General features: G+C 34.2%; 1 protein-coding gene across 1 annotated transcript in view; it reads right to left on the reverse strand.

Annotated features, from left to right (window-relative positions):
* nme7 (NME/NM23 family member 7) overlaps nt 1-27,060 on the reverse strand; it is a 212,231-nt gene that overhangs the window by 163,436 nt on the left and 21,735 nt on the right. Inside the window, exons 2-6 of the mRNA XM_039745178.1 lie at nt 18,832-18,939; nt 16,848-17,014; nt 15,916-16,026; nt 5,203-5,253; nt 839-1,046 (exon numbers count right to left, since the gene is read on the reverse strand). Coding sequence (XP_039601112.1) covers nt 839-1,046; nt 5,203-5,253; nt 15,916-16,026; nt 16,848-17,014; nt 18,832-18,939 — 645 coding nt within the window. The remainder of the gene's footprint in view (nt 1-838; nt 1,047-5,202; nt 5,254-15,915; nt 16,027-16,847; nt 17,015-18,831; nt 18,940-27,060) is intronic.

Consider the following 27,060-nt stretch of genomic DNA (forward strand, 5'->3'; position numbering starts at 1 on the left):
AGGTTTTTGTGAATACCTGGGTTACTGAAGCGTACATAAACACACTGATTGACTGAACAAGGTGAACATAAATAAGACAAATGAAAAATAAGAAAAAGAAGAAACACGAAAGACAAAACTTAAAGGACACATGCTCACTGCTGTTCAGATTACCGAGGGCCAAGAGTGCAATTTTTGCAAGGTTCTGCCAAAGCTGCTATGAAAGTTCCTCTTTATCACTACATTTAAGTAGACAAATTATATTCTAGATTAAATACTATAACTATCCAATTTTTATATGTCTTTGCCCATCTACATTTTCATCAATATTGCTACAAAATTCAAATGTCCATGTTTAACATAATAGTAAATATAAAATACTGTCTAGTAAATAAAGCATAAAATAAAATGTTTCAAATAGTGAAATCATATACATATTGTAAATGAGGAATTGATGCATTTTAAAATATCTGTTATCAATTTTTGCTACTTGTAGTTTCAAATAATAGAATAATCAGAAAATGTAACAAAAATATTACCTGTATGAACAGCTACTAGAGTGTAGTTTATTACCTACACACCTTTACAGCAAAATGTTATAAAACAGATTGTGCCAAAATAAATATACCACTCTGTTTAATAACTGCATGTACTATTGGGCTATTTTCTGTTTTCTTATTTTTATAGATTATTTCTTACATTATAAAAATGGTGAACATTTTAAACATTAAAGCATGTTTTTTTTCTAGACCTAACAAGTAATCATGCAAAATTTCAAAAGGTATTATATAAATTATTTTCAAATGTCTAAAGACAGTAATTAGAATCAAACAGCCTGTTAATTATTCTGTTATCTTACTCGAGCTGCTGATGCAATTGAATCTGATCCATGTGCAGCGTTTTTGGTTCCATCTGTGCCAAACTTTGCTCTCACGCTGTCTGGTGCCTCAGTTCGAGCAGCACTTGAGTCTGTTGGCCCAATGAGTCTCCTCCAAGCTGCCACAGCCTCATCTCCAAAGATCTCCATGGCAATGATTGGGCCAGAAGTTATAAACTGAAGGAGATTACTGCAAAGAAAAGGAATATCAATACTACAGTGTGTCTATACTTACTCATATTTTAATACAAGACAGTAATTAAGTATGCATATTAGGCTGTTTGAAAAGACTGAAGTTGGAGTATTATGTCATAAGGACAATAATGTCAACAGTTCATATAAATTAATACTATATGTTGTTAATATGTTGTTAATAAATGCTATATGTTTTTATTTTGTCATTAAACAGAATTAATTTGCATGAACTGTAATTATATCTGTAATACGTCTATTATACTTACATACTTTATTTATATTTTATATTTTATATATTTTATTATATTATACTTTTATCTAAAAAATGCTTAAAAAACAACTATCCTAACAATTGTTAACTATACATTACCTGAGGTAGGTATTTAAAATGGAGATGGGCAAGGTACAAAAAGTAAATATACCAGCAAAGAAAACTCAATGCAAATAAAACATATCCGGTCTTTATTACCTAGAGAACTAATTTTATTAAAGACATTTAAACAGTATTTTTTTGCTTTTTGCAATATCTAGCAATTAGAGTGCTTTAATGTCTTGTTGATAAAATTTTTTTGTGACAGGAAAACCTTAACTTGCTTATCTGCATTTAACTATAGTTCAGTAATGCAGCACTTCAGCTGAAGAGTGAAGAGGTAATGGACCAATTGTTGCTTTGTCCAACAGCGGATGACTAAGATTTGTTTCCATGTTAGCCAGTTATAGCATAGCTTGATGATACAAAATAAAACAGACCAGATTTCAATGTTCAAATACATTTCCTTGCCTGCATAATTTTGTTTTTTTCACCTCATTCAAAGATTCTTTAAAAGCCACACCAAAACTAACAATTTGGTACTTAATGATTCATTATTGTATGTTCTTATGCAGCATGGAAGATTTCTGATTGTGTGAGCTAAGAAGATATATGTGTACTTTTGTGATATGGGAAGTATTCTCAACTTTCATACCTAAAATATATTTACGTTTTTTATTTATTGATGTTGACCTTTGTTAAACAGTTTATGGAAGATGACCATAAGGAACACAACACAATTATGAAATATGGGTTCAAATGTTAACTTTAGTCTTTACTCTAACAAGCAATGGTTTTCCAAGCTCATATTTTCCAGCAACAGTTATTTAAAATTAGTAAAACTCAACCAGATCACATTCTAAGAAATTAAATTCCAATATGTAGGTATTGCATTTGAACTGAAATCTGCTTCATTGGTTCGTTAGCATTCAATCATTTTCCAGACTCACTTTTCCAATACATGGACTCTACTAAGATCATTATTTATAGCAGAAATGTGATGAACAGTGTATAACTTATTAAATTAGTTTTCATTTAAATCAACAGCAATTAACAGGAAATTGAGATTTATCATCCTACTCAATAAAGAAAGTGTAGTTTTATACAAAAGCTTTAATAAAAAAAGGAAAATAAAACTGAATTGAAACAGATGGCACTGTTCTCCTAAATGTTTTCTGATTTGAATTCCACACAGCACAGGATATACTATACTTGAAGGAAATACAACCTTTGACTGTCTCAAACCTGCAGAAACCACTCATAGACAAGTCCCCTTTGAAGAAAGCAGAAAATTCAATGTAAAACCAGGAAGAAATTAACATTTCTAAAAGGTCAGTGAGGAAAAGAAATAATTTCTCCCAATGACCCCCTAGAATGCGTATACTGTGAATACAAAATCCAATATAGAGTATAATTTAGGGACATAAACTGAAAAGAGCCCTACCCAACATGTCACTCTGGAGATAAATAAAGGACAAATACTATTTTATACAGAGCCATAATCAGCCTTACTGAAATTAAAATCTGTAAAAGTAAAAGATTTACAGCATGGCTCACTGAAATCCTAGGGTGACAAATCAATCCCTTGCAATTCCAAACAGCACAGCTGGCATTGCATGGTTTATACTATAGCCAAGAACAAAAAAAGAAAGAAAACAAATAAAATGCCAGAACCCTAAGTGGTCAGACATGCTAACAAATAAACAGCTTTCAAATGTCTTTAGTGGTACTTGAATAATTAAACAATTATATTGGGACTTTGTTTTTTATATGAAGTTAAAAACAACTCCTACATAGAATCAGTCATTATTACAGGTTTCATCATAACTATTTGTCATTCAATTTCACTACACTTTCTCCAGTGAAAGCTGCAATGGCAACATGCTGAACTGAGTTTATACTCCTATCCTATTTCCAACAATTTCCTCCAGCTCTTCCTGAGGAACTCCCAGTCTTCCTCAGGCTAGTTGAGAGAACCAATCCCTCGATCATCTCCTGGGTCTGTCAGTGGGTTATGCAGGGTAAAACTCACACAGGATACAGCCAGTAGAATACGGACTTTAGGCCTACCTCACATCAACTCCTCCCATATTTCTCAGTTCCTAAGCATATAACAGAACATAAGCCTAGCAATTAAGTTCAGTATCCTCATTTTGGCTACGCCTACTTGAAATCTCGTCATTTTAGTCACTAATAAGGGCTTGTAAGCCAAAAGCTTCATTGAAAGACTTGTTTTGTCTTTATCACCACAGTCCAGTGAACCTGCTGATGCTACAAAGATTCACCAAAAAATCTAATGATTGTCTCTGCCCTCTCTTGTTAACAGGAGCCCAAGGTACATGAGCTCCTCTACTTAGGACATCTGCCTGCACCTTGTCCACAGGAAACAAGCCATGTTTTCTTTGAAATAAACATGACCACAGATTTAAAAAGGTTAATTCACATCCCAACCACATCACATTCAGATGTAAACTATTCCAATGAACACCTAAATTGACAGCCAAGGGAATAACATACTCTGCAGATACCAAATATGAAACCGTTAGATTACAAAACTGCATATTTCTAAGAGCTCAATATCCTGCCCTGAAAGTTATGAATAGAGAAGGAGAAAATATGCACCCCTTTGCACAACCCAATGCCCAGATTGAACAGACTCAATTTAATGGCAAGCATTTCAACACAGCTATTTATTAGAATATACAAGAACCAAACAACACGAGGCACTAGCCCAGGATCCTCAAACTTTATTGCTCATTTCTCAACAATGAATACTGTACATTGTTACAAGTTTTTCCAAGTACTCCAAGTACACAAATTATATGCAAAAAAAATCTAGAAAAATACAATGACCCCTCAGGACAAATAGTTTTTTTCACTGTTCTTTGACCAGGGCTGAATCCATATTGCTCCTTCTGGATTAGACAAAGTTGTTCCCACTTGCTCAGCATATATATTTCTAGGGAGCATAGGAAGTTTAATCCCTAAGTAAATGTAACACACCCTCGATAAAAATGGGGACCATCAAACCAATCTGGTAGAACCAAGGCATTGCCTCCTAATTTTCACACAACATTGAAGAGGTTAGCCAGAACACTATGACAATATACAAGGATTTCAGCACTTCCTCTATTTTATTTTAAATTGATTTTATTCAAACCTGGAGCTAGCGTGGTGCTGAGGTGTCCCCCATGGCATGGCTGCACTCGGGTTCTAATCTGGGATCTTGAGGTGGCTTGTCATGTGGCGAGTGTCGCAATGCACTGTACAGTATCAGTGCATGCTCCTAACCTCTGCAGCCTTTCTAATTATAACATTTAAACTATCACAGTAGCCTTAGCCACAGAGATACCAATACCAATAAACTTTTCTGGGACAGTTTCTTCTGAGGAAATTTAGCCTGTCATGAGAGAATGCAATATTCTCATTCTCAAACTCACTTAATCCAATTCAGGGCCTTGTGGGCTTGAGTTCTTCTCAACAGCACCACAAAACATTACAATGCTTTTCTCATTTCTGTGCTGAGAGAAGGATAAAAAATTACCTTCTCCAAAATAAGTACAACATTCACTTAACAAATTTACATCATAAAAGTGTATTTGTAAAGTATTTTAAAAAAACTATGGAAAAAATAATAATACAATTACATTTTTTATAATGTACTGTATTGTATATTCAGGTGCAAATCTTTACCCGGTGTCTACTTGACCTGCTAATGCAAAGTCAAGCCAATGCCTTAGAAATGCTGATAAGTGAAGCACAACTTTCGGCACACCTTGAAGTTCCAACCTCTTGATCAATAAACTATAAAGGGTCAAATATTAACTCATAAAATACTCACTTGAAGAAAGACTTTGACTGATGTTCAGCATAGAAATCCACTGCCTCTTTCCTGCAAGAAATGTCATAAAGAAGGGTAGTTAATGAGTTATGAATATCCTTGAAGTTGTGCTAGGATAACTAGCTTCAATGCATAGCACTGTACTATAAGTTCAAAGGACAAAAAGCTAAACACTCAGCACAAAGTGCCTAACCCAAGCTAAACCCCCAATTGAAGAAAAATATATGAATATTTTTGTGAATTTTCATGTAAAATAATCATGCTATGCAAGGTAGTGCTTTATAGGTAATGTAAACATAACTTCACATGAATGTTGCACTGATATATAGCAGAAATATTTTCTTTTGAATAAGCAGTAGTATCTAAAATGGATTAGATAATATCGTTGCTGCCTTTCTTTCATATGGTTTAAAGGTGATTACTGCCATAGTATTTCAAATCTTGTCTTCTATTAGCCTTCTAATACTTTGGAATTAAAAATTTTCTACTTGACTAAGTTATAATTTTTAAATGAAGACAAATTAAAAGGTGCATAATTAGCTTATATTTATAAGGGAAACCACCAATTAGGGTTGATCATGATTGGATTCTCAAACAGGACCTGGGAAATAACCGGATAAATAGTTCCTTCTATGAGGAGCATAACACCTACTGGAGCTTGATTTGCTGATTGACTGAAGATGAGAGATTTTCACACCTTTAGCACAATTCTCAGACTCTGACAAAGTTTTGAAATAAGATGGCATAATACACCTTAAAGCAATTTTTTATATGTTTATATTATAGCAGGCCTGGATATATCCTTTACCCTACTACTGTATAACAGACACGGTACACAGGGTGGGACAGGAATGGAGCAGGGCTTAAAAAGGAAGCCAAAACAATAGGCGCTGTACACAATAGAAGACAACACCCTAGCATAAGCAATGCGCAAAAACAACTGTAAATGTGTTTACACTTATTAAGCCTTAAATATATTTTTAGAAACTCCTATTTGGTAAAATGTCTTTATTTGTTTATGTGTTTATTTCTGTATTCTCAAGCAGATGGATAATTATTCATTTCTAAAAGTCACTTGCAAAAATCAAGCGGTTTAATTGGTAAATCTCCTGAAAGACAGAAGTATAGCCTGCCTTACTACCAATGCTGCTGGGCGAGGTGCCAGGTCCCTGTATCCCTCTAACGGACTAAACGGCTTCATAACTTAATGTATTTGTCTATGATTATGCTTTTATTTATCCACTAACTGTATTGTATTTAATTGAAAGTAGAAAACGGTAAAGGAAGAATTATCAACCTACAGTAAACTAGCAGTTTAGAATGGATGGGTGCACAAAACTGAGATAAACATTTCATAGCTCTGCATGGCAGTCAAAATATTAAGACAGGTTTAAAAACTTGTGCATTTTTTTCAAAAATTGTAAATCATTTTCTTAAATCCATTATGCCAAAAAGATACATTCAAAGCTATCACTTCTGGACAGCAAATATTTTACAGATCTTTGCCTTTAAATATTGCTCAAAAACGATATTTAATTAGCATAAATGCAACTTAAATTCACTACAATTGTTCACTGTATTGGGCAGCATAGTCCTACAGCTCCATGTGGGAAAATCAGGGGGTCTGGTGTACTCACATTTTCAATAGGCATACATGTTACACTTACTGGTACCTTGAAGTTTACCCTTAGTTGGTGTGGTTGTATCCATGTGTGCCCTGCAATTCAGTTGATTTCTGTTTTACATCTTACTGCACTTTGACCTGTTACTATAAAAGTTTAAGATTGGAAAATGTGTAGCTGGATATAAAGTACACTACTAACTGATCATAATGATATGGTATATGTGATGGTTCTACACAATCTTACTAAAATTTAAACTTTAACTGATATAAAAACTGAAATCAAGGCAAATCATATCATTTTTTCTAACAAACAATGCAAAAGTTAAAAAAAGAGAGATTTTTTTTAGGAAAAACAATTTAAGAACCTTTTAATGCTTTGTTTTAATAAGTGTATGTACACAGTATAAGTAAAACATCTTTTCTTCAATTGCTGAAAGTAAGTTTGCTTGGATAGGTCTCTATCTACTTAGCAGATCTGGATTTTACAATAATATCTCACTCTGTGTTGCAAAAGAGTTCAAGATTAGCCAAAGTGTGATGGGATGCCATGAGCATGGGCTTTTTTAGATAAGTACATAGATGTTCTGTAGGACTATATTCTTTTCTCTAATTGCACCATTCCAAGACATTGGTCTTGGTGTTATTAACCTATTCCTTGTATCCTGCATCAAGTCTATGTTGTGGTAAATGTTGGGGATTCTCTTAAACTTCAAGATTTTGGCAAAGGGAAGTAAATTTATGCAAAAATACATTAATATTTGTGGCTATTACCTATCTCATCTGTCCTCAATGTGGTTCTTGCCCTTACCAAAGTGAAATAGGTCCAAAGTGTGGTATTACCAACACCATACCTGATACTAGGTATGGTGACTGTTTGCTGTCTTGTCTTTGAACCAAACAAATCGTTTGGAATTGAGACCCAAATGTTCTCCTTTGGTCTCAACAGACCTTACAACATTTTCCTACATGATGTTCAGTGATTGAACATGTCTTCTTGCAAAATTTATGCAAACTTGAATGTTCTTTTTGTGAGAAATAACTTCTTTGTAGCAACCATACCATATAGTTGTTGCTGAGAATACATAAAATGCTTGCAATATGCAGAAGGTGGCCTGTTACTACCTTAGATTTCTGCAGTTTCTTTAAGACTGTGTTGAACTGTTGGCACTCTTCCTGATGAGATTTCTCCTTGCCAGGTTATCAAACTGGAGGAATGTCTGGGTGAGGCCATATCTCCTTCACTTCTTAATGATGGTCTTCTCAGCAATCTTCGAGATGTGTAATACCTGTAAAATTTTTTCATATCTTTGTCCTGACAAGTACCTTTTTTAACTTGTTTTGGACTCGTTTTGGATATCTCTGTACTCTGCAAACAAGGAACCTTCATGAAATGTTACAGGATTGTGTAATTTATTTAGGGCTATTCAGAATCACTAAAATTGGATGTTAGATGAGGGAAAATTGCCTTTGTACATGATTTGAAATATGAATAAAACCTGATCTGAACATAGTTATATTCTCCATTATAAAGCTTTATATATCTGTGCACATGTATACAGCTGATTTTTCCCCAAAATGGTTAATTTCTCAAGTACATATTGTTGGTCACAAGATGTGAAAAGTACTAAAATAAAAGGTTCACTTAGATTGAATATATTTATTTGTTCGCTGAACCAAAAGGTGAGATGAAATCACTTAAAAGCCATCCAGGCTGTTAAGAGGTAGAGAAAGAACTCTAGTCTGTTACAGACCTTGTGAAGGAGGACCTGGCATCCCCTGAACTGAGAAGAAAAAAAGGCTAAATGTGACTAAGATACTAAGAAGTGAGATGTAGATGTAATGAGTGCATCATATGGGCTGTGGTTCCAAAATACAAGAGCATCAGTAGTGGTAATAGTACTAGAGCAATGTTTTAATTTATAAACAGTTAACCTACAACTATAGTTTCACTGTGACTGAACAGTCTATCGGATTACTGAGGGCAGTACTTAAAACTACATTGTGACCTGAAGGTAACAAAAGATAAGATAAGCCAGGCCAGCTTATGATTTTTGTGAATATAAACTTAAAATGACATAAAATTTGTTGCATACAGATAAATCTGCATCTCTGATTAACAGAGCAACTAGAGGACGGTGGCACTGCTGTTCAAATTCTTTAAATCCTACACTGCTTCTTTTGGTTACCCTCACCTTATTTTGCCTACTGAGGCTTTACCTTTCTAGACAGTAGCAATTTTTAGATCAGTGTTGTCTTTCGCTAGTTAGAGGATATCTTAACCTTTTTTGTTCTATTACCCAAGTCAAGATGAATTGGGGAAAGGTAAGCTGTGAGGGATCACTTGTGTTGCTTCCAATTCTGTTAAATTTGTAATGTTTAGGTTTAATTAAGCACAAAACAGAATGAGTGAAAAAATGACTTTAACCTCCAAAGTGAACTGATGATATTGGAAAGCCTGCAGTAAAATTAACTGATGACATTAATTGCACTTTGGAAAATACTGTCCTTTAATTGCCATACTGTATCACACTGTTACACAGTTGGGCATTTATGCCATTATTTTAAGAGAAGTTCAAAATATTAACAACATAATAAGACCAGTGTGCATACTGAGAAGAGAAAGCTACTCAGTCCATGTTTAGTTATCTAATGATTTTACATCAAGGTTGGCCACTTTGTCCCCTATTGAATGCATTTCCCAGTGTCCTCAAGAAATTGATAATAAATTGACTGTGAAGATTAATCGCACAAATAAAGAAGTACATTTTTTCCAAATTAGTCAATACACAACATTCTGTAATCTTGATTTCTATAATGCAATTTAAGAATAAAAGATAGTAGCAGAACCTTAAGAATTATGAACTTTTATTGTTTAGAGTTCTGCATGTAAGACTTCTACATAATGCCTGGTAAATCATTCAGAAATTTGTGAAGGTGAAAAACAGTTGAGGATAAGAAAGTGTCAAATTTATTAAGAAGGTACTAGAAAACGGTGAGCTGGTTGTTCAGGGACAGAAACAATCATATTCAAGACAGGTATTAAATATTTTAGCAATGTTTTGCTTTAAGTCATACAATAAAAAACATAGTATCAAATTTATGGAACATGGAAGTAAAAATTAATTATTCCAGGCATTCATTTTTTGAACTTGCTTAACCCATTTACAAAGGCCAGAGATACCAATCCCACCCCACTAGAATTGTTTAAAAGACAGAAAACAACCTTGGCTAAGGTACAAATAAATGATCTCTTAATAAAATACATGCAGTGATTAAAAACAATAAGGTGTCATTTACTTTAGAGTTCAAGTTGGAAATATGAAATTGTTCAAAAAAGTACAAACAGAAACATACATTTTTACAAAAGCTATCTACAACAAATGGTCAAATTGGCCACTACAAATTGGCCACTAAAACAGTATGCCCCAGGAAAAACTTAAAATCAATGTATCTATTAGATTTGATTTTGTCAAGAAGAGTGTACATTTATAGTTAAGTTTCCTTAAGACAGTCTATATAACAAAACTGATATACTACAGAGAGAGGCTACTAGTTAATCAAAAATGCCACTTAACAGGTATGATTGTTAAACACAGCATTAGATATTTTGGCTTTGTCAAATCGTAATTCAACAAATCGAAATCTTATCATTATTATACATCTCCAGAATTAAGAACCACAGGGAGTTTAGGTTTTCATTTCTTTACATTGTTATTAAAATATTATTTGTTCATTCAGATTTTTATGCAAGACAATTTCCTTAATTTTCACAGGTAACTTTAAATGAATTAAATTTAAAACTTCATTAAAAATAAATTTTATTCTGAGGTTAGGAAACATGGTACATTTTACAAGGAATTACCAGCAATGACTTGTGAAAAAAACAAAAGACAGTAATGAAGGAGATAAACCAAAGAATGAGATGATCTGTCCCTTAAGACAGGGAACCAAATGATGAACTTTCCTGCATTACATACACCCAAACTGTAGTCACGTTAAGCACTTTATCTAGAATGATGAAAAAAGCAAGTACATTTTAACAATATTGTTATACAACTGCAAATACTCCTACCTTGACTCCTACCAGTGAAAAATATTGTACATTTCTTCTTAATTAAAATTACTTTTTTAAAGAAGGACAGCATTCTAAAAATTAAACATCTGTAATACTTTAATTGCTTTGTGTTGTGTTATTAGATGTCAGAACCAATATTAAGTAGAGAGGTTCCTACATAAACTTATCTGAGGAATTAAAACTACAATTTTAATATTTGGCCTAATATATGGGCGGACTGGTAACTCTAATGCTAGGGATCTGTGCCAGTAATCGGAAGGTTGCCGGTTTGAAGCCTGAAAAACACCAGAAGTGACTCTACTCCATTGGGCTCTTGAGCAGGGCACTTAACCTGCAACTGCTATTGCCAAGTATGACATTAACCTGAATTCAGCCCTGCAAGTAGGTCCTTCAGCTTAAAGGAATAACCTAGGGGTTGGTGGCAGGATTGGTACTCCAGCCACTGTAAAAAAACTCCAGTGTGGTGCTATACTTAGGTCCCAATCCATGTGCTTCATTGTGTGGTGGGTGCAGAAATGCACTATCGGTGCATGCTCCCAATCTAGTATATAATTTTACAAAATTAGTATATTATATAATATGACATGTGACAGAGAGGTGCAGTCGTTAGCACTGTTGTCTCACAAATCTATGGTCCTGGGCTCAAATCCTGGCTCAATTACTATCAAGTGACCATGAGTTCTATGAATATTCTGACGTCTTCCCAGATGTTAAAGATTTGCATGATAAAATCACTGAAAAGCAAATCCGGTTACCTACATACTATATGTTTTGGCAATTCCAGGTTTATAAAAATGAATTGATAGATATAAAGTCAAGATTTAAGACATCTGATAAACATAAGATGATTTACTAGTTTAGTATGACAAAGAGAAAAGAAACAAATATCACTGCAAATATTAAAACATAAATAAAGAGGTTAATTAAATAAAATAGTTACTTTTTTTTTAATTTAAAATTAAAAAGCATTACCAATACCTGAACTTGCATATATGTATTGTAATGGCAAAATGGGGAAAATACGATAAAGGTGTAATGAAAGATTTATATTTAATAAAATAGAAGCCATTATAATAGCATGTTTCATTGTAGATGACAAATATTTTTCTTCCAAGACACCACATTAAAAATTAACAAAGCAAGTGTTGAGACAACAATTTATATTTACATTTAGCTTTTTCTGACTATGTCTGTGGCATTAGCATGTTTTCACTGGGTTTGAAACATTTTTCCAGCAACTCTACCTCCCTTTAACAACAAAAAGACTGGAAAAGATTAGTTGATCCAATGACTACTGATTTGCCAATTGTGGGTGAGTGTGTCTCATATTTTTCATGAATTGCCCCTTGGGATTAATAAAGTATCTATCTATCTATCTATCTAATTTGCAATCATTATTAATGTCTAATTTTCTCTAGTTTCCTTTCCTGAATTCTTTGGTAGCACAGTGAAACTGTTTGTAATGTTCGAAAGGAAGAAAATACATGTGCTGTTGATGAGACCCAAAGCACTAAATCTTTAAGAACGAACCTTTAAAAATAACAGTAACTACTTGCACACACTAATGTTACACAGAACAACAAACGTGGGCTGGGCATTCTTTTGCTCTTGAAGATGCTGCAAATTTTGCATCTTAGTGGGTTTTTTTTTCTGTCCTCCCAAGAAATATAACCATAGCATCAGACTTTTTTCTTTGGTTCCATGCAAGCCACTTTGATCTGCATCCTTTATATGAAAAAGTGCTATAGAAATAAAAATGTTGTTGTTGCCTTGTAATGTTCTAGCACACTATCCAGGGTTAGCTCCTGCCTTGTATTTGTACTTTAGAATTAGACTATATAAGTTAAAAAATAAATTCAAAACAATAAATGCATGGACATTTAACATACAGTAGTACCCGACAATAAACAATATTATTTTGATTTCTTCTTTGAACAAGAATGTAACAATTTTCTCCCAGCTCAGATTCCAGAATAAGTAATGCAATTATTCCTCAAATCTAGAATAACTTGTCAAGTTTGACCTTGTAATTTTTTGGTAGACATAGAAAATGCTCTATAGGGTTACTGGGGATTATAATCCTTTTTAACCTGCTATATTGACTACAGTATACATATCTATCATTTTCAAACAAGGCCCAGTAAAGAGAAAATTGCATCCAAAATAATTGTATTTTCTTCATTTCACAATGCTTTTGCGACATTCAAGATGAAGTTCAGTTTACCAATTGATTCAATTCCTTAAGAAGTTGCTATTTGGTAAATTGATGGATTTGAGAAATACACCTTCTTTCAAGACTTCTTAAGGAACTGACTCACTCACTCACTCACTCACTCACTCACTCACTCACTCACTCATCACTAATTGTCCAACTTCCCGTGTAGGTAGAAGGCTGAAATTTGGCAGGCTTATTCCTTAGAGCTTACTTACAAAAGTTAAGCAGGTTTCATTTCGAAATTCTACACGTAACGGACATAACAGTCTATAACGGTCGACAACGTCCGCCATGTTGAACTGTCTTATTTATGTCCCATCTACACGAAATTTGGTAGGCGGCTTCCCTGCGCTAACCGAAACCGATGTACGTACTTATTTCGGTGGTATGACGCCACTGTCGGCCACCATATTGAACTTTCCAACGTCACTAATTCTCCAACTTCCCGTGTAGGTAGAAGGCTGAAATTTGGCATGCTCATTCCTTACAGCTTACTTACAAAAGTTACACAGGTTTCATTTCGCAAGTCTACGCGTAACGGTCATAACGGTCGACAACGTCCGCCATGTTGAACTTTCTTATTTATGTCCCCATCTTTACGAAATTTGGTAGGCGGCTTCCCTGCGCTAACCGAAACCAATGTACGTACTTATTTCGGTGGTATGATGCCCCTGTCGGCCACCATATTGAACTTTTCAACAGTCTTTGTTACTTATGGGCCCATCTTCAAGAAATTTGGTACGCGGGTTCCCAACGCTAACTGAATCCTACTTACGTAAATATATATGTCCATAGCCTGCAGATCGGTCACCGTGTGAGGCGGCGTTGGGTCCCCCATCCCACGTTGTTGGCTGCCTGCCTATATAAGGCCGTCTGTCGCTCCGGTCTCTACATTTCCTTCCTTGCTTCGCCACGGGATTCACGTCTCCCTACTGATAACTACAGCCTTTTTATTTAATCCATGGCTTCTCCGTTGTTTTATTGTTTATTATGATTACAGTTATTGTGTAGGTATTTTAGACTTAGTTTACTGTTCAGGTACCCATTTCCTTTACCGTTCCAACCGTACCCCCATTAACATGTCTATCGAGGTGATTACCATTGATCAAAGAACTGTCACTTACCGAGTGGTTTCCATGCCCAGAGAGGCCATCTGCCTTTTCCATTCTCTGTGTTACATATTGCACGGCCATATCGGGCTCACTCTTGATATCCGGAGGAACATTGTGTCTTATGTATTGAATGACTGGGACAGGTTCAAGGTGTGGACTCAGGACGGTACAGGAGATAATTATACTACACAGGAGCACTAGAAGAGTGAAATGCTTAAATCCTTCACCTATGCTTCTGCATGTGAGTTGATAGCTGCCGCCGAATTGTTCGGTTGTCTCTTTCAAGTGTACCGAAATGGCCAAATATTTTACACCTTTGGAGAACCTCAATGCCTCTTAAACATCTTAGATTCACAGGTGATGATTTGAGTAGTGGAAACTTTGATGTTTATGAATGTTTCAATTCTCAAAAGCTGGATGCGAAGTTATCAATGAAACCGGTTGCACGCTTGACAGATGTCGAATGTCACTTCAACACAACAAATCCTGCAAATACTAACATAATTGAAACAAACCATGAAACACAAACCGATTATAACAGCAGCAATCCAAGCTGTGAGAAAACAGTAAAAAGGAGGCGTGTCAGACGTCGTGGTACATTTTCTGATGCAGCTAGACGGAAACAACTTTGTGATGCTGCCACCAAATACTCACAGGCAATTCCACAAGTTCATAGACACACTGCCGCTAAATATTTGCAGGCAAATCCACAAGTTAATACCGGGAATGCCTGTTAAACATATTAGAATCACGAGTAGTGATTTGGGTAGTGAACACTTCGATGAATGAAACCTGTTATCTTTACAACGGTTGACAAACACGGAATATAACTTGAACACAACACGTCCTCTAAATATGAACCTGATTGAAAGAAATAATGATAATCAAATCCTTGATAACAGCAACACTCATGACAATGACAACACAATTACATTGTCAATCATGTTACGTTATTATTAAAATGTTTCCTTTTCTTTTTCATTACTTCTTTAACACACTACTTCTCCACTGCGAAGCGCGGGTATTTTGCTAGTGAATAACTATAAGGTTTAAGTTAGTCGGCTCCTACCACTACTAGGATGGAAAACCAATTAGCCTTTTAAGCCCTTCATACCTGTGGTCTCACATTAACTGCTTTAATAGTAATGATCATGACTTTGCAATCTGCAACGAAGGAATATATTTGAAATAAGCCTTCAATAAGGCTCCATTATGTATTATTAAGTCATAGCAAACCAAGGAGATACTTGAGGACCATTATCTTTTTTCATTCAATCCAAAAGCTTCTAAATATGGTCTGAGGGGCAAATTACTTAAGGTCTTTTCCAAAAGCTCAGTTTAATGGCATAGTACAATACTGCAATTCTCTGCATCTTAGAGAAAGACGTAAGCTAAAGAGGCTGCCTGAAGCTGCCTCTAAGTATTTCTGCAGATGGTTCTACATCATGAAATAAGCTTCATTTATGTCTGCATATACTTGATAATAGATTAACTGACAGTGAAATTATTTTACAACAAATCTGCCTAGTGGCTTGTGTGATCAACATAGGTCCTTAGAAAAGTGGAAAAATATAATACATATAATTATTTGCTATAAATTGAATAACCCCTAACAATGTTTTTAACAAAGACATTTTTAGAGTGTCATGTAATTTTAAAAGAGAGCACAGATTAAGACTTTGCTTACCTTGAAAAAGTTGTCATTTTAGCCTTTGTTATGGTCAAACCTGCATCGTTGATTAGTTGAATTATTGTTCCCATTTTGGCAACAGCATCTGGCTTGATCATAGCAAGTGTTCTTTAAAATAACAGAAAAAAACATTGATAAAACTTATGGTAAAGAATGCTAAAGCAGTCTTTTTTTAGAGAATTATATTCTCCTTAGTCTGTTATCTGTGCTTTTTTTTTTTTTAAGGAAAACACCAAGGGGTACATAGGAAGCACACGGTTTTGTTATTTAGTATTCATCACAGTTAGCCATATAGTGGCAAAATATGAGTCATCCTCTTCCCTGCACACATCTCTCTGTGCAACAGAGCTTTGAAAAAAATAATTGCTAGATTCTTCAAGATCAGTCACGACAGCAATGTTAATGAATACTTAGCCAAGAGCAAAGATTTGAATTTAAAACCAAGCAGCATCTTAACAATACAGTCAGCAACAAATGATAATGTTTTCAAGAACAGAAAGCCACAGTAATACAGGTCATATTTACACACATTACACAATATTTGCTTCCACAGTAATTAATTTCATCATGAAAAGTATTACATACAGTATAAAGAAGCAAATTAAGTCTTACATTTGATAAACATTTTCTGTTTATAATACATATAGTTTTTGCACACAACATATAAAATACAAAACAACAGAGTTACTATGCTGAAAAAGAAAAAAAAAGAACTGCTACATACTAAAGAGTATATACAACTGTTGGCTGCAGAAACATTCTACTTAACACACAAAAATTGACTGAAAAAATAAATATGGAATTCATCTTTTAAAGCTAGATATTGTTTTCCAATTAAAACCTAAAAAGAATGAAGAATCACATAGCAAACATTGGCTTTTTTTAAATTGTTAAAACATATTTTCTTCCATACAGATTTTTATTCTTACCTCTGTTTTTTGCTGCCCAGTTTACTAGCTGTATACTGATCTCCATAATCTATTAAATGAAGTTGACGTGAAAAAATGTTCAGACGGTTCCCCACAAAAAGATCTTCTAAATGTAGACAATCATATTTCGTCCTTCTGAGAAAAATACGTTGATTTTTTACATCAAACTGCAAAAAAGATTTCAAAATATAATCTTATTTTTATTTTATAATTTACAAAATTTTATATTTTACTAAAGGGACCATACTGAATTTCTAATTGTTTCTATTTGTATTTGCTAAGTTGACCACATAACATTTACAATCAATAAAAACTATTTTATGCTTTAATTAGGAGATGATGCAGATATTGTAAATTGTTAAATATGTGTCCATATATGGATTTACGACTATTTGCATTTTAAGTTTTCTATTGAAATGATAGCTGTTCAAAAAAGTTCATAATGCTTTATTTACAAACAATGAGTACAAAGGCAAATGACTTCTAATGTTTATCTAACTTTTAAATATTAAGACATCTATCCATTGCAAATGTGGGTACTTTGTAGTCTAAGCAGGCAGCATTGGACACAAGAAGAACCATCCCAGGGTGAGATACCAGTTTCTTATTGAGGGATGGTTTGATATTTTCCTAAAAATAATCTCATATACAGAAAAACTCACAGTTTGATCTATGAATACAAGCTGTCGAAATCCTTATGCAGCTAAGCATCCAAAGTACAAGACTAATGTGTCTCAGAAGTTATTACAGTATTTCTTTAGATGCAAAAATGGCTCAAGTTGGTTGAGACATTTTACTTTTGACACATCTGTCTTATAGAATATTGCTTCAGAAGTAATGGAGATAATCCAAGGGTTTCTCTGGCAAACTTTAGGTACTTTGTATCCCGGCCCATGTATTGTTGGGACATTGCACATTGGCTATTGCGAGTGAAAGTTTTTGCCTGGATCTAACATTCCAAAGACATGCAGATTACTATAAATGATTACTCTAAAGTTGGCCCCATATTTCTAAATGCATTTCTGTGGTGTCTGTGCTGGGCTGATATGCTACTATGGTGCATCATGCTGCTAATACACGTTGCAGTGTGCAATACTGAGTCACACTGAAGTGAAACTTCTGTCGTGCACTTGAATTCCCATAAACTAAAGAGTTCCAAAACCACTTCCAAAAACGACTAACTACAACAGGGTATACCACCAAACCCCTTCTAGAGCAAGAGCAAGTACAGGATTGTTATCAATTAAAAAAAAAGATTTATTTCACAAAATGCTCTGTAACAAAAAGCCAGCTCCACAGAGAACAAAAGGCAAAAAGGAGGTGCCTGTAACACAGGGTAATCTAGGCCAACAAAGTCCCAATACAGAATCCGCAGACATAATTAAAATGAACCGAACAAAATGTCATATTATCCGTAATTCACAAAAAGTACAGCTAAACACAAGTGAATTCACCACTCCCAGACATGTTCAAAATGAACTGCCAAGAACTATGGGAGACCCTCCATATTCATAGGGCAGTTCCTTTCGGTGATAGGAAGGTGGCCCGACCTCTTGGGGGGCCACCCATAAAACACATGGAACATAACACAGGCAACTTACATACATACAATCAAAAACAAACAAAAATGCACATAACATAAATCAAAAGAATCAAAAATAAACAAAAGAGACATAAAACATTAATCTGAATCTGAATCTCAGCCAGGGAAGGAAACTGGGCTGATATATGACAATATCTATATGAAATTGAAAATATTTAACTATAATAATAACTTAGCAAAGGTTTCTTATAATTGTGAAAAAGGCAAACAATCCATAATCTCTTAAAATAAGTTACAGAAATAAAATATTGAAGTAGTGCTAAAACAAAATTGTTTTTATTTATAATTTAGAATATATGGAAATATGTAAATGAAAATGTAAATTTGTGCCTGTAAAGCTTGATGATAAAATTACATGTTTCACTTAATGAAATATCTTACCATTTCAACTGATCCATCCCTAGGATAAAACAAAAGTTGGTAACGCCTAAGGAGTGCTGCATTTGGGTCATACCACTCTGCCAGGAAAGCAAATCTCTCTTCAACACTCTGAGAAAGAGATAAGAAGTTAAATACCTTTGCTTAAATACAGTATATTAAATATAACCCTTACCCTACAACAAGCAATGGCACAGAGCAGGTTAACTGTCCAAATCCACAGTTTACACTATGCAGATCACATGTTTTTTCTAAAAGCAAACTTTCATCATTTGGTGAGGTATAATGTACAGATAAACTGTAGCTTTTTCAAGGACCAAATACAAAACATTAAGAGGACTGTAACACTGTTGAGGTCACTGCATTATATATTCAACAGAATGAGATGTGGAGAGGCAGTACAAAGTGAGACTGTTATAGCAGCACAAGGCACAAACTAAACAGATTAACTATATGGTTTCAATAGCATAACACAAGATACACATTATAAACTATTACATTGACATTACGCTGCAATTAATTTGACAATAGTTATAACTCCATTAGTCTATGAGCGTATAGTGTAACACCCATAAGTACCAATAAACAGGTTCTGAGCTACATGAACTTAGTGCACAAACCTATCTGTAAAAATTTAAACAGAACTGTTAACTTATTTAACTATTTACCTAGATCATTATTAGAAACACACATTTTTCCTGTAGTTGGAAGTGTATTCTTCACATACAGCACAAAATTGTAAACGTGTGAAACAGAAAGAATTGTCAATTACAGTTTCCAAATTCTTCAGCAGTAATAGTAAACTTTGCCATTTCCTCAATACATTAAAAGTTTAAAGGAATTACTATATGCTCAACTAGCTTAAAGCTCAATGAGACACAGCTGAACGCTACCCAAAACACAAGCACAAATGCACCTACAAGAACTTACTTCCATTGTTTCAGTGTTGCTCCTGCCTACCTGTTACAAATTAATAAATTTATTCATTCATCCATATTTTAATCCATTTATTGAGTCTAGCATCAACAATATCATTGTAGTCTATAATATTTCAGTAATGCACACACATACCACCAATCACATCATAGTTTTTGTGCTTAAATATTCAAATAGTAATCTGCTGAAAAATGTTTTTTCTCAGCATTCTTCAGTTATGTCTATGAAAGTGTGTTTCTAAAGAAAACCAAATTCCAGAAAAGCCAAATGTCTCCACTATACTCAGTTTATTTATTAGAATACTGTTGAAGGACATGTTTATTTAATCCCCACTTTTAAAGTATGCTATTTTAAGGAACGTTCCCCTGAAAACTTTGCTTTCCATTGCTTCCTGCAGTTACGTATTTACCTTTTTATGGTAATTTTCTAAAAATAGACCTTTTTACGGCCATTTTATTAATCTCCTTTAAGGCCAAAGTCAGAAAGACCTTGCTGTTTTGGGGTACTGTGCAACTTCATGGAAAGTTTAAGCCTCATTTTTATATAGATATTTGACAAGATGGACACTCCTAGAAGACTGACTTTATAACCATTTTTATATATTTTGGTAGTTTCCATTTATGATGCTCCAGTGCCATAGATATGGCTTTGCAACTCGGCCTAGAATGACAGACAGATAGATATTACAATTTTTTTTTACATTGTCAGGAACTTCCTTTGATAACAGCAGGATGTTCCTCTAGAGCCCTATGCGATGCTGAGAAGAAATTAATTTCAATTTAGGAACAAAGTTATTAATTTTACATGCAAAACTAAGCAAAAAACATTCACACTTAATCCATTTTGTAATAGACTTACTGTTTAACAAACAAACCAAACACTTGTGTTAATAAACAAAAAAATAATTTATTCATAGCACAAACATTATCAGTTGGATTTATGAATGTATATATAGATGCAAAACAACACTGTAAATAAATAACACAACATAAATCTAAGCTGAATGAATTTCGTTGTCTCATTCTTCCATAAATGAGCCACAAACTTATTTCTTGTCCAGAGAATTGTTCAAGGAAATATTACTACTATGGGACTACCTTTTAAACACTGTTTTTGCTTCAGTTTTTTGATCCAGTAGCTCTTTAAAATGATACATCTTCACTTTTTTCAAATTTCCAGTAGAAATATTCTTTCTCAGGGCTTGTGGCAATGATTATACAGTATACTCACAAATAAAATTAAAAGTAACATATGTTTTTGGGCTAAAATGTCAACCCTCATTACAGAAACAATAATCAGTTAAGAATAACAGAAATTATAAAAGAGTACAAAAACAAAAACAGGAAAAACAACACCTGCCTTGGATATTTTGAGCATTCCTCAATAGTCTAGAGCAGATGTGTATGTGACCTGGCATTGTCCTGCTATAAGGCCAGGGAGTAGAAAGACCCTGATAGGTCACTCGGCTCTAACACCAGCAACATAAAGCCTGTTTCTTACTGTTCTATCTTCGGATGCGTGCATTTGATAGTTTCAGAAGAAGGACATGCATCAGACGTGAAAGAATCTCTTAAAGATGGACCACCCTGATGTGTCAGTTGTGTTCTGGTATGGACAAATCTTGGACAGAAATCTGTACCTGGTAGCATTCTGAAACCTTGCCTGCAGTAGGAAAACAGGCAGTGGCTTAATCCATGGTAGCTGGCAACACTGGCCAATATCATGCCTGCTTGTAGCATGTTAATGGTCCTCTACCTTGATTTGGATGACATTCAAGGCAACATGGAATGCACATAAATGGAGCAAAAGATTTGGGTTATGACCTTTTTTAAGGTGACCTGATCAGGCATTGTTCCTCCTTGACCTCACTGGGAACAAAGGCATCTAAAGAGTACATGTTTAGCAATTTGCAGTGCGTCACTACATTTGATGTATTACTGTCCAGAGGTTATAAAACAAACTGGCAATCTTTTTGGGAAAGTGCACAAGCTATAGCTCTAGTATTCACATTTTTGAAAATGTATTTTTTCTGTATTAGTATATTTTTGTGTGACAACACAGTCTGAAAAAATGTGAAGAGTTGGAGCAAATGGTTTTAATTACTGAAAAACAGCATATAGTCTCACAAGTTTAGCTTTCCTATTAAATTTGAAGCAAAAAACTAACAAAAACTAAAGATTTACCTGATAGTTAGGTGATTACATTTGCTTAGGTAACACAAACAACCAAAATTCCATACCTAATATATTTGCTGGTTTTACCTTAGCTACAAGAATAAAGCAATATTAGCCTTGGAAGTGTAAGTACAAAGCTTTAATGACAATTTGTCTTTTTCCCTGTGGTCTTCAGGGCCCACTGAAACATGTCATTGGAATACATTCAAAGAGAGGATATTTTGTGTTCCATTAGCCAGGTGAGTCGGTGTCCACCTCTAATGTAGTTACAATCTATGAGGTTTTACATGGCAAATCTTTCTTGCTGACGTAAAAAACACCTGCTGCAAGTCAGGAATCAGTTAACCCATGCTTCAGTGGGTACAGAGTTGCTTTTACGTAGTTCTGCCTTACCTGTACACCTTCCCATCCTTTAGTGAGACTGGGCCATGCTACATGTTGTTTTTCACTGCTGAGGTTCTGCAGTAGAACTACCCTTGGAGTAGATTGATTCTCACATCTTTGTTGTAGGCCACACCCTGTATAACAGGTATTCTGCTATAGAAGCTGAACCCAAGCAGAGCTGATGCATTGAAAGAGCAAGAGTGTAGTGCTGCCTCTGGATTACAAAGGAAGGAGTGGACATTTTGACACTGGTTTCTTGAGTGTACATAAGCCCAGGCTTTTCCTTGACAACTGCTGCATAGATTTATCCATCACTGTTGCTAAAACTGACAAAACAGGTGATAAAACAGTTTAGGCAAACTTAACATGTCTGTGTATGGAATGTACCAGCAAGTGTGCATTTGATTATGATTGATGCTGCTTTAGATGATGGTGAGGCCCAGATGTTATGTATTAAGTGACAGGCCAATTGTTAAAGTTCCACAGAGAAGATCAGCTCATCCTTTAGTTGCATAAAGAATTTCACTTGGGCTCTAGTGACGGTTTGTGTGCACACAAAGATTGCATCTATGTTCTGAATATAAAAGTCTCATCCAACATGCTAGACAAAAAGAGGACAATGTCCCAGAGTGCTGATAACTTTACTTTGAAGAAACAAATTTACTGAAATTTAGTAAGGCAGGACAGGCATACTATAAATCAAAATATTCTATCTATGGAAAGTTGGCTTGAGCAAACGTGTTCATAAAAAAAGATTGAAGGGAATTTATGTTTACCTACACCTTTCTCTTGTACTAAACCTATGATACATCACCTGATCTATCTTAGACCACTATCTCATCAGCATAAAGCACAAGTTAGGAACCAACATATGTTCACTCTTACCAGGACAATTTAGAGATCCCAACATATGCCACATGCACATTACTGGGATGTTGAAAGAAATCGACATACACCAAGATGGCAGGGGAAGAATCAGCAAGTACATGCACTAGTATTGAACCCTAGTCCCAGGAGATATGACACAGTATCATTTTTCCCTTGCCTACTATTCCAATCCTATCTAAAGTGACCACAAGACCTACTGCATTTTATTTATTTAATGCTGTCATTAATGGCTTGCCACATAAGCACTGTTCACACAGGTCCAGCTAGTAGATCCTATATGTATTCAGTGCAGTGACAAAGTTGGGTCAAAATAGATTAAAATGGAAAATCTTTACTAAGGAGAATTTGAAAGAATAAAGCATTGGACTTTTCTCAGGTAAAGCCCATCTTATGTTCATCCTTTTTTATTTTGTTCATTTATAAGGGGCCCACACCACCAAATGTATATTTTACCTTTTGTCATTTGCTTTTTACTATATTCATGAAAACAGGGCAACAAATTAGAGAGTTGGTACTGTTGTTGAATAGAAATACATAGTTTTGAGTAAAAAAAAAAAAATCATATACAATTGGAAATATGTGGTTATTTCTTCATTGCGATAAAGTTTTGAATACATCTTCATAGTCCTATGAAACACATGATCTTATTAACAGTAAATAATTTATATTTGCTTCTCTGTCAACTTGTGTAGGTCATTTTATATATCCAAGAAACCCAGAAATAAACAAAAGACTAACATTTTCACATTAGTCTCAAATTGAAGGTCTTGAGTCTTCCATTGCCACGGTGCTATATCTTGATAAATAATATGACCTTTAACTGCTACTCATTTCTGAGTAAGTCTGATAAACTAAAGAATTAACAGTTTATAAAATATATTAAAAATGATCTGTGCAATGTAAGAAGGGAGTGCAACTTTGTCAAAGGTAAACACAGAGATAGACTACTGCAAAAAGAATATCTCTAAGTCATGGCTTCAAAACTCTCATAAAGATAATTCTTTTCTATACTGTAGTGTAAACATTCTCAGTTTCAAGCAGTACCAAGTTAATGATAAATTATAAATGTAAATACTTATATGACATAAACTGTTTTATTTTTTTTGATTTATGAAGTGTTATATATTCTACTACTAGGTTTTTACATGTTAGCTAATAAGTCAGACTGCAACACTCTTGTCTTGAACTGTTTTAACAGTTTTGTGTAAAGCTTTAAAGATTCTTTGTGAGAAATTAGGTCAGCAGCACCACCAAGTGGTGATCTCCTAAACAATAACATTTTCTTAAAATAAGTAATATACTGCATTTGTTCATCTGTAAATCCATTCTCTGTTGCTCTGTAATCAACTGGCAACTCCCACTGAGCTGGCAATAACCAAACAGCACTGGGCGTAAGGTTATGCTCTAACTGTCTACAATCTTGTAATGAAAATAGGGGGTACAAAAAATGGTTAGAAATTTCACAAGATGTTGGCATCCTAATTTTGTGACAACTTTAAAGTCAATTAATTTCAAGTTATTCTTATTTCGTGTTTTTCACTGATCACAGGCTCTGAGTGCTTACACATATTATATGTGATGACAGTTTGATTAATGCTTCCTATAGCAGGAAGCATGAGCACAATATACTTTACATACAATGACAATATAAAGCAGCCAAGAGATAATACTTTAATCTGCTGGAAAGGTCAAAGGCAAAAAATAGAGACGTTGAAAAAGAACAAAATTGTCAGAACTGAATATACGTTAGAAATTAAAGACTGCAAAGATAGCACAAAAATAACATTCCAAGCATTAGAATGGTAAAAAGTTCAGCTTTTAATTTTTTAGTTTGGAACTGTAGTAGTGTTAGAAAACAAGCAAGTGGATCATCTTCAACCAACACAATAGTAATGACAAAGTGCAGGGTCAAGTATTGCACTTTTTACCAATAATCATCTACTGAGGAACAGCACAACATACAGTAAATAGCAGAATTCCAGTTGTCATTAGTGAACTAAGGAAAATAGAGCAATGTAAATAGCATATTGCCATAGATATTACGGTTCTAATCATCTGACAGAGTATGTCAAACTAATTTTCTTCATTATTTATTATGATAAATTACTTCTTCCTGTTACTTAATAGATCAATTATATGCATTGTAAAGGGATGGTAGAGAAGATGGTGTGGAATCAGAAGAGGGTCCTCTAGGGAAGAAACCTAAGGAGGTGACTGGTCTAAACAAACAGGCTGCAAGGGAGAGATAAACTCAGTATGTCCAGACAGTTAGCCAGAAGGGGAACCCTCTGGCAGCACCAGAATTAAACAGAAAGATAAAAAAGGTAAACTTGGTGAAAGATGTTAAAGAACAGCAAAAAGGGCATCACACAGGAATGGTAGGGTCTTTCTTATGTTGAACAAATGCGGTCAGCCTAAAGGTAGACATGGATTTGATTCTTTGTATTGTATAATAATGTAAAATCTAATATATTAACTTATATTGATTATGTACACACAAAAAAAAAACTGAATGAACAGCTTAAATAATTTTAAATAAAACAAAAACTTTGCATCAAATAAAGTAAACAAGCTGCATAGATAGGTAGATTGGTACACACTGTATATAAATTTCCTTGAGCGCATGAGTGTGTGAGCATACGTGTGCACGTGCGCATGCTTAAGTGGGTCTCTGTGACTGTATAGGTATATACAGTACTTAAATAATTTATGTATCTCAAATACTACTAAAAAAAGTTTGCAAATCAATAGGCCTGGTCCTATGACTATACAGTCCAGACTGCAAAAATTCTGATTAAGTTAAACAATTTTATAGCAACTTAGAAATAAGTACTGGACCAAAACCAATAGGCCTGGAGCCTGTAACAAAACAAACATGCAATTTGTTTAATAAAGACAGGTCAATTTTTTCAGAGGTTATCTTTGCTCATAGATTTCCACAGAAACACACACACACAAAGGGACATATACAAACACTATGCTTAAATCAAATTTCCTCGACATTTTGAGTATCATGGAATCAGAATCTCAACTTGAGTTGATAGTTTATTTTCGACCACATCACCAAAGTTTCATTTACATGGAAGTAAAACTATAATGTATACAGTAATTAATATTATCCTTGGATGCTGTACAATTAGAGAGCTATAATACAGCTGCTTTTATTTCATACTTTATAATGATCAAAGTGTGTATTTGTTATTTGGCCAAACAGTACAATGGGCAAAACACATGACCTAAGGAAAACTGATCATGATATTATTCTTGGTGCTAGACATTGTGGTTTCAGCAACATAGAAACTGCTGAATTTTCATATACTATGATTAAATACTATACATTTAGGTTTAATATTACAATCTACCAAATTTGCATATTTAACTTTCCAAAATCAGTATTTTTGCACATCAGTACACTATCTGACCAAAACAAAAGCACAGAACAGACATTTATTAATGCACTGTGGGTCATTATATAAAATTCTTTCATTCAATGTCTTTTTCATTGAACATCAAGGAGAAATTGAGAATTAGACACCAAAAACTCACTCTTACACAGCAAAATGATCAAGGGGACTATTAAAATATTTAAGATAAAAATACAACCTGAAGTAAAATGCTGTTCTAATATTCAGTGCAGGACTGAGAAGTACACAAAAGAACGCTCCTAATCAAAACTGAGAATTGTCATATGAAATTATTACATTTTTAGTAAAGCTACCTGCACCAGATCCTTAAAAAAAGATCAACACTTTAATAAGCAATCTGAGAACTACTTTAAAGTTATTACTTCCTGAATTAAATTATAACTAATTACATATTATAGTTTACCAAGCGCACCTTTCAGTTATAG

The sequence above is a fragment of the Polypterus senegalus genome, chromosome 2 (genome assembly GCF_016835505.1).
Source record: "Polypterus senegalus isolate Bchr_013 chromosome 2, ASM1683550v1, whole genome shotgun sequence".
Classification (NCBI taxonomy): domain Eukaryota; kingdom Metazoa; phylum Chordata; class Cladistia; order Polypteriformes; family Polypteridae; genus Polypterus; species Polypterus senegalus.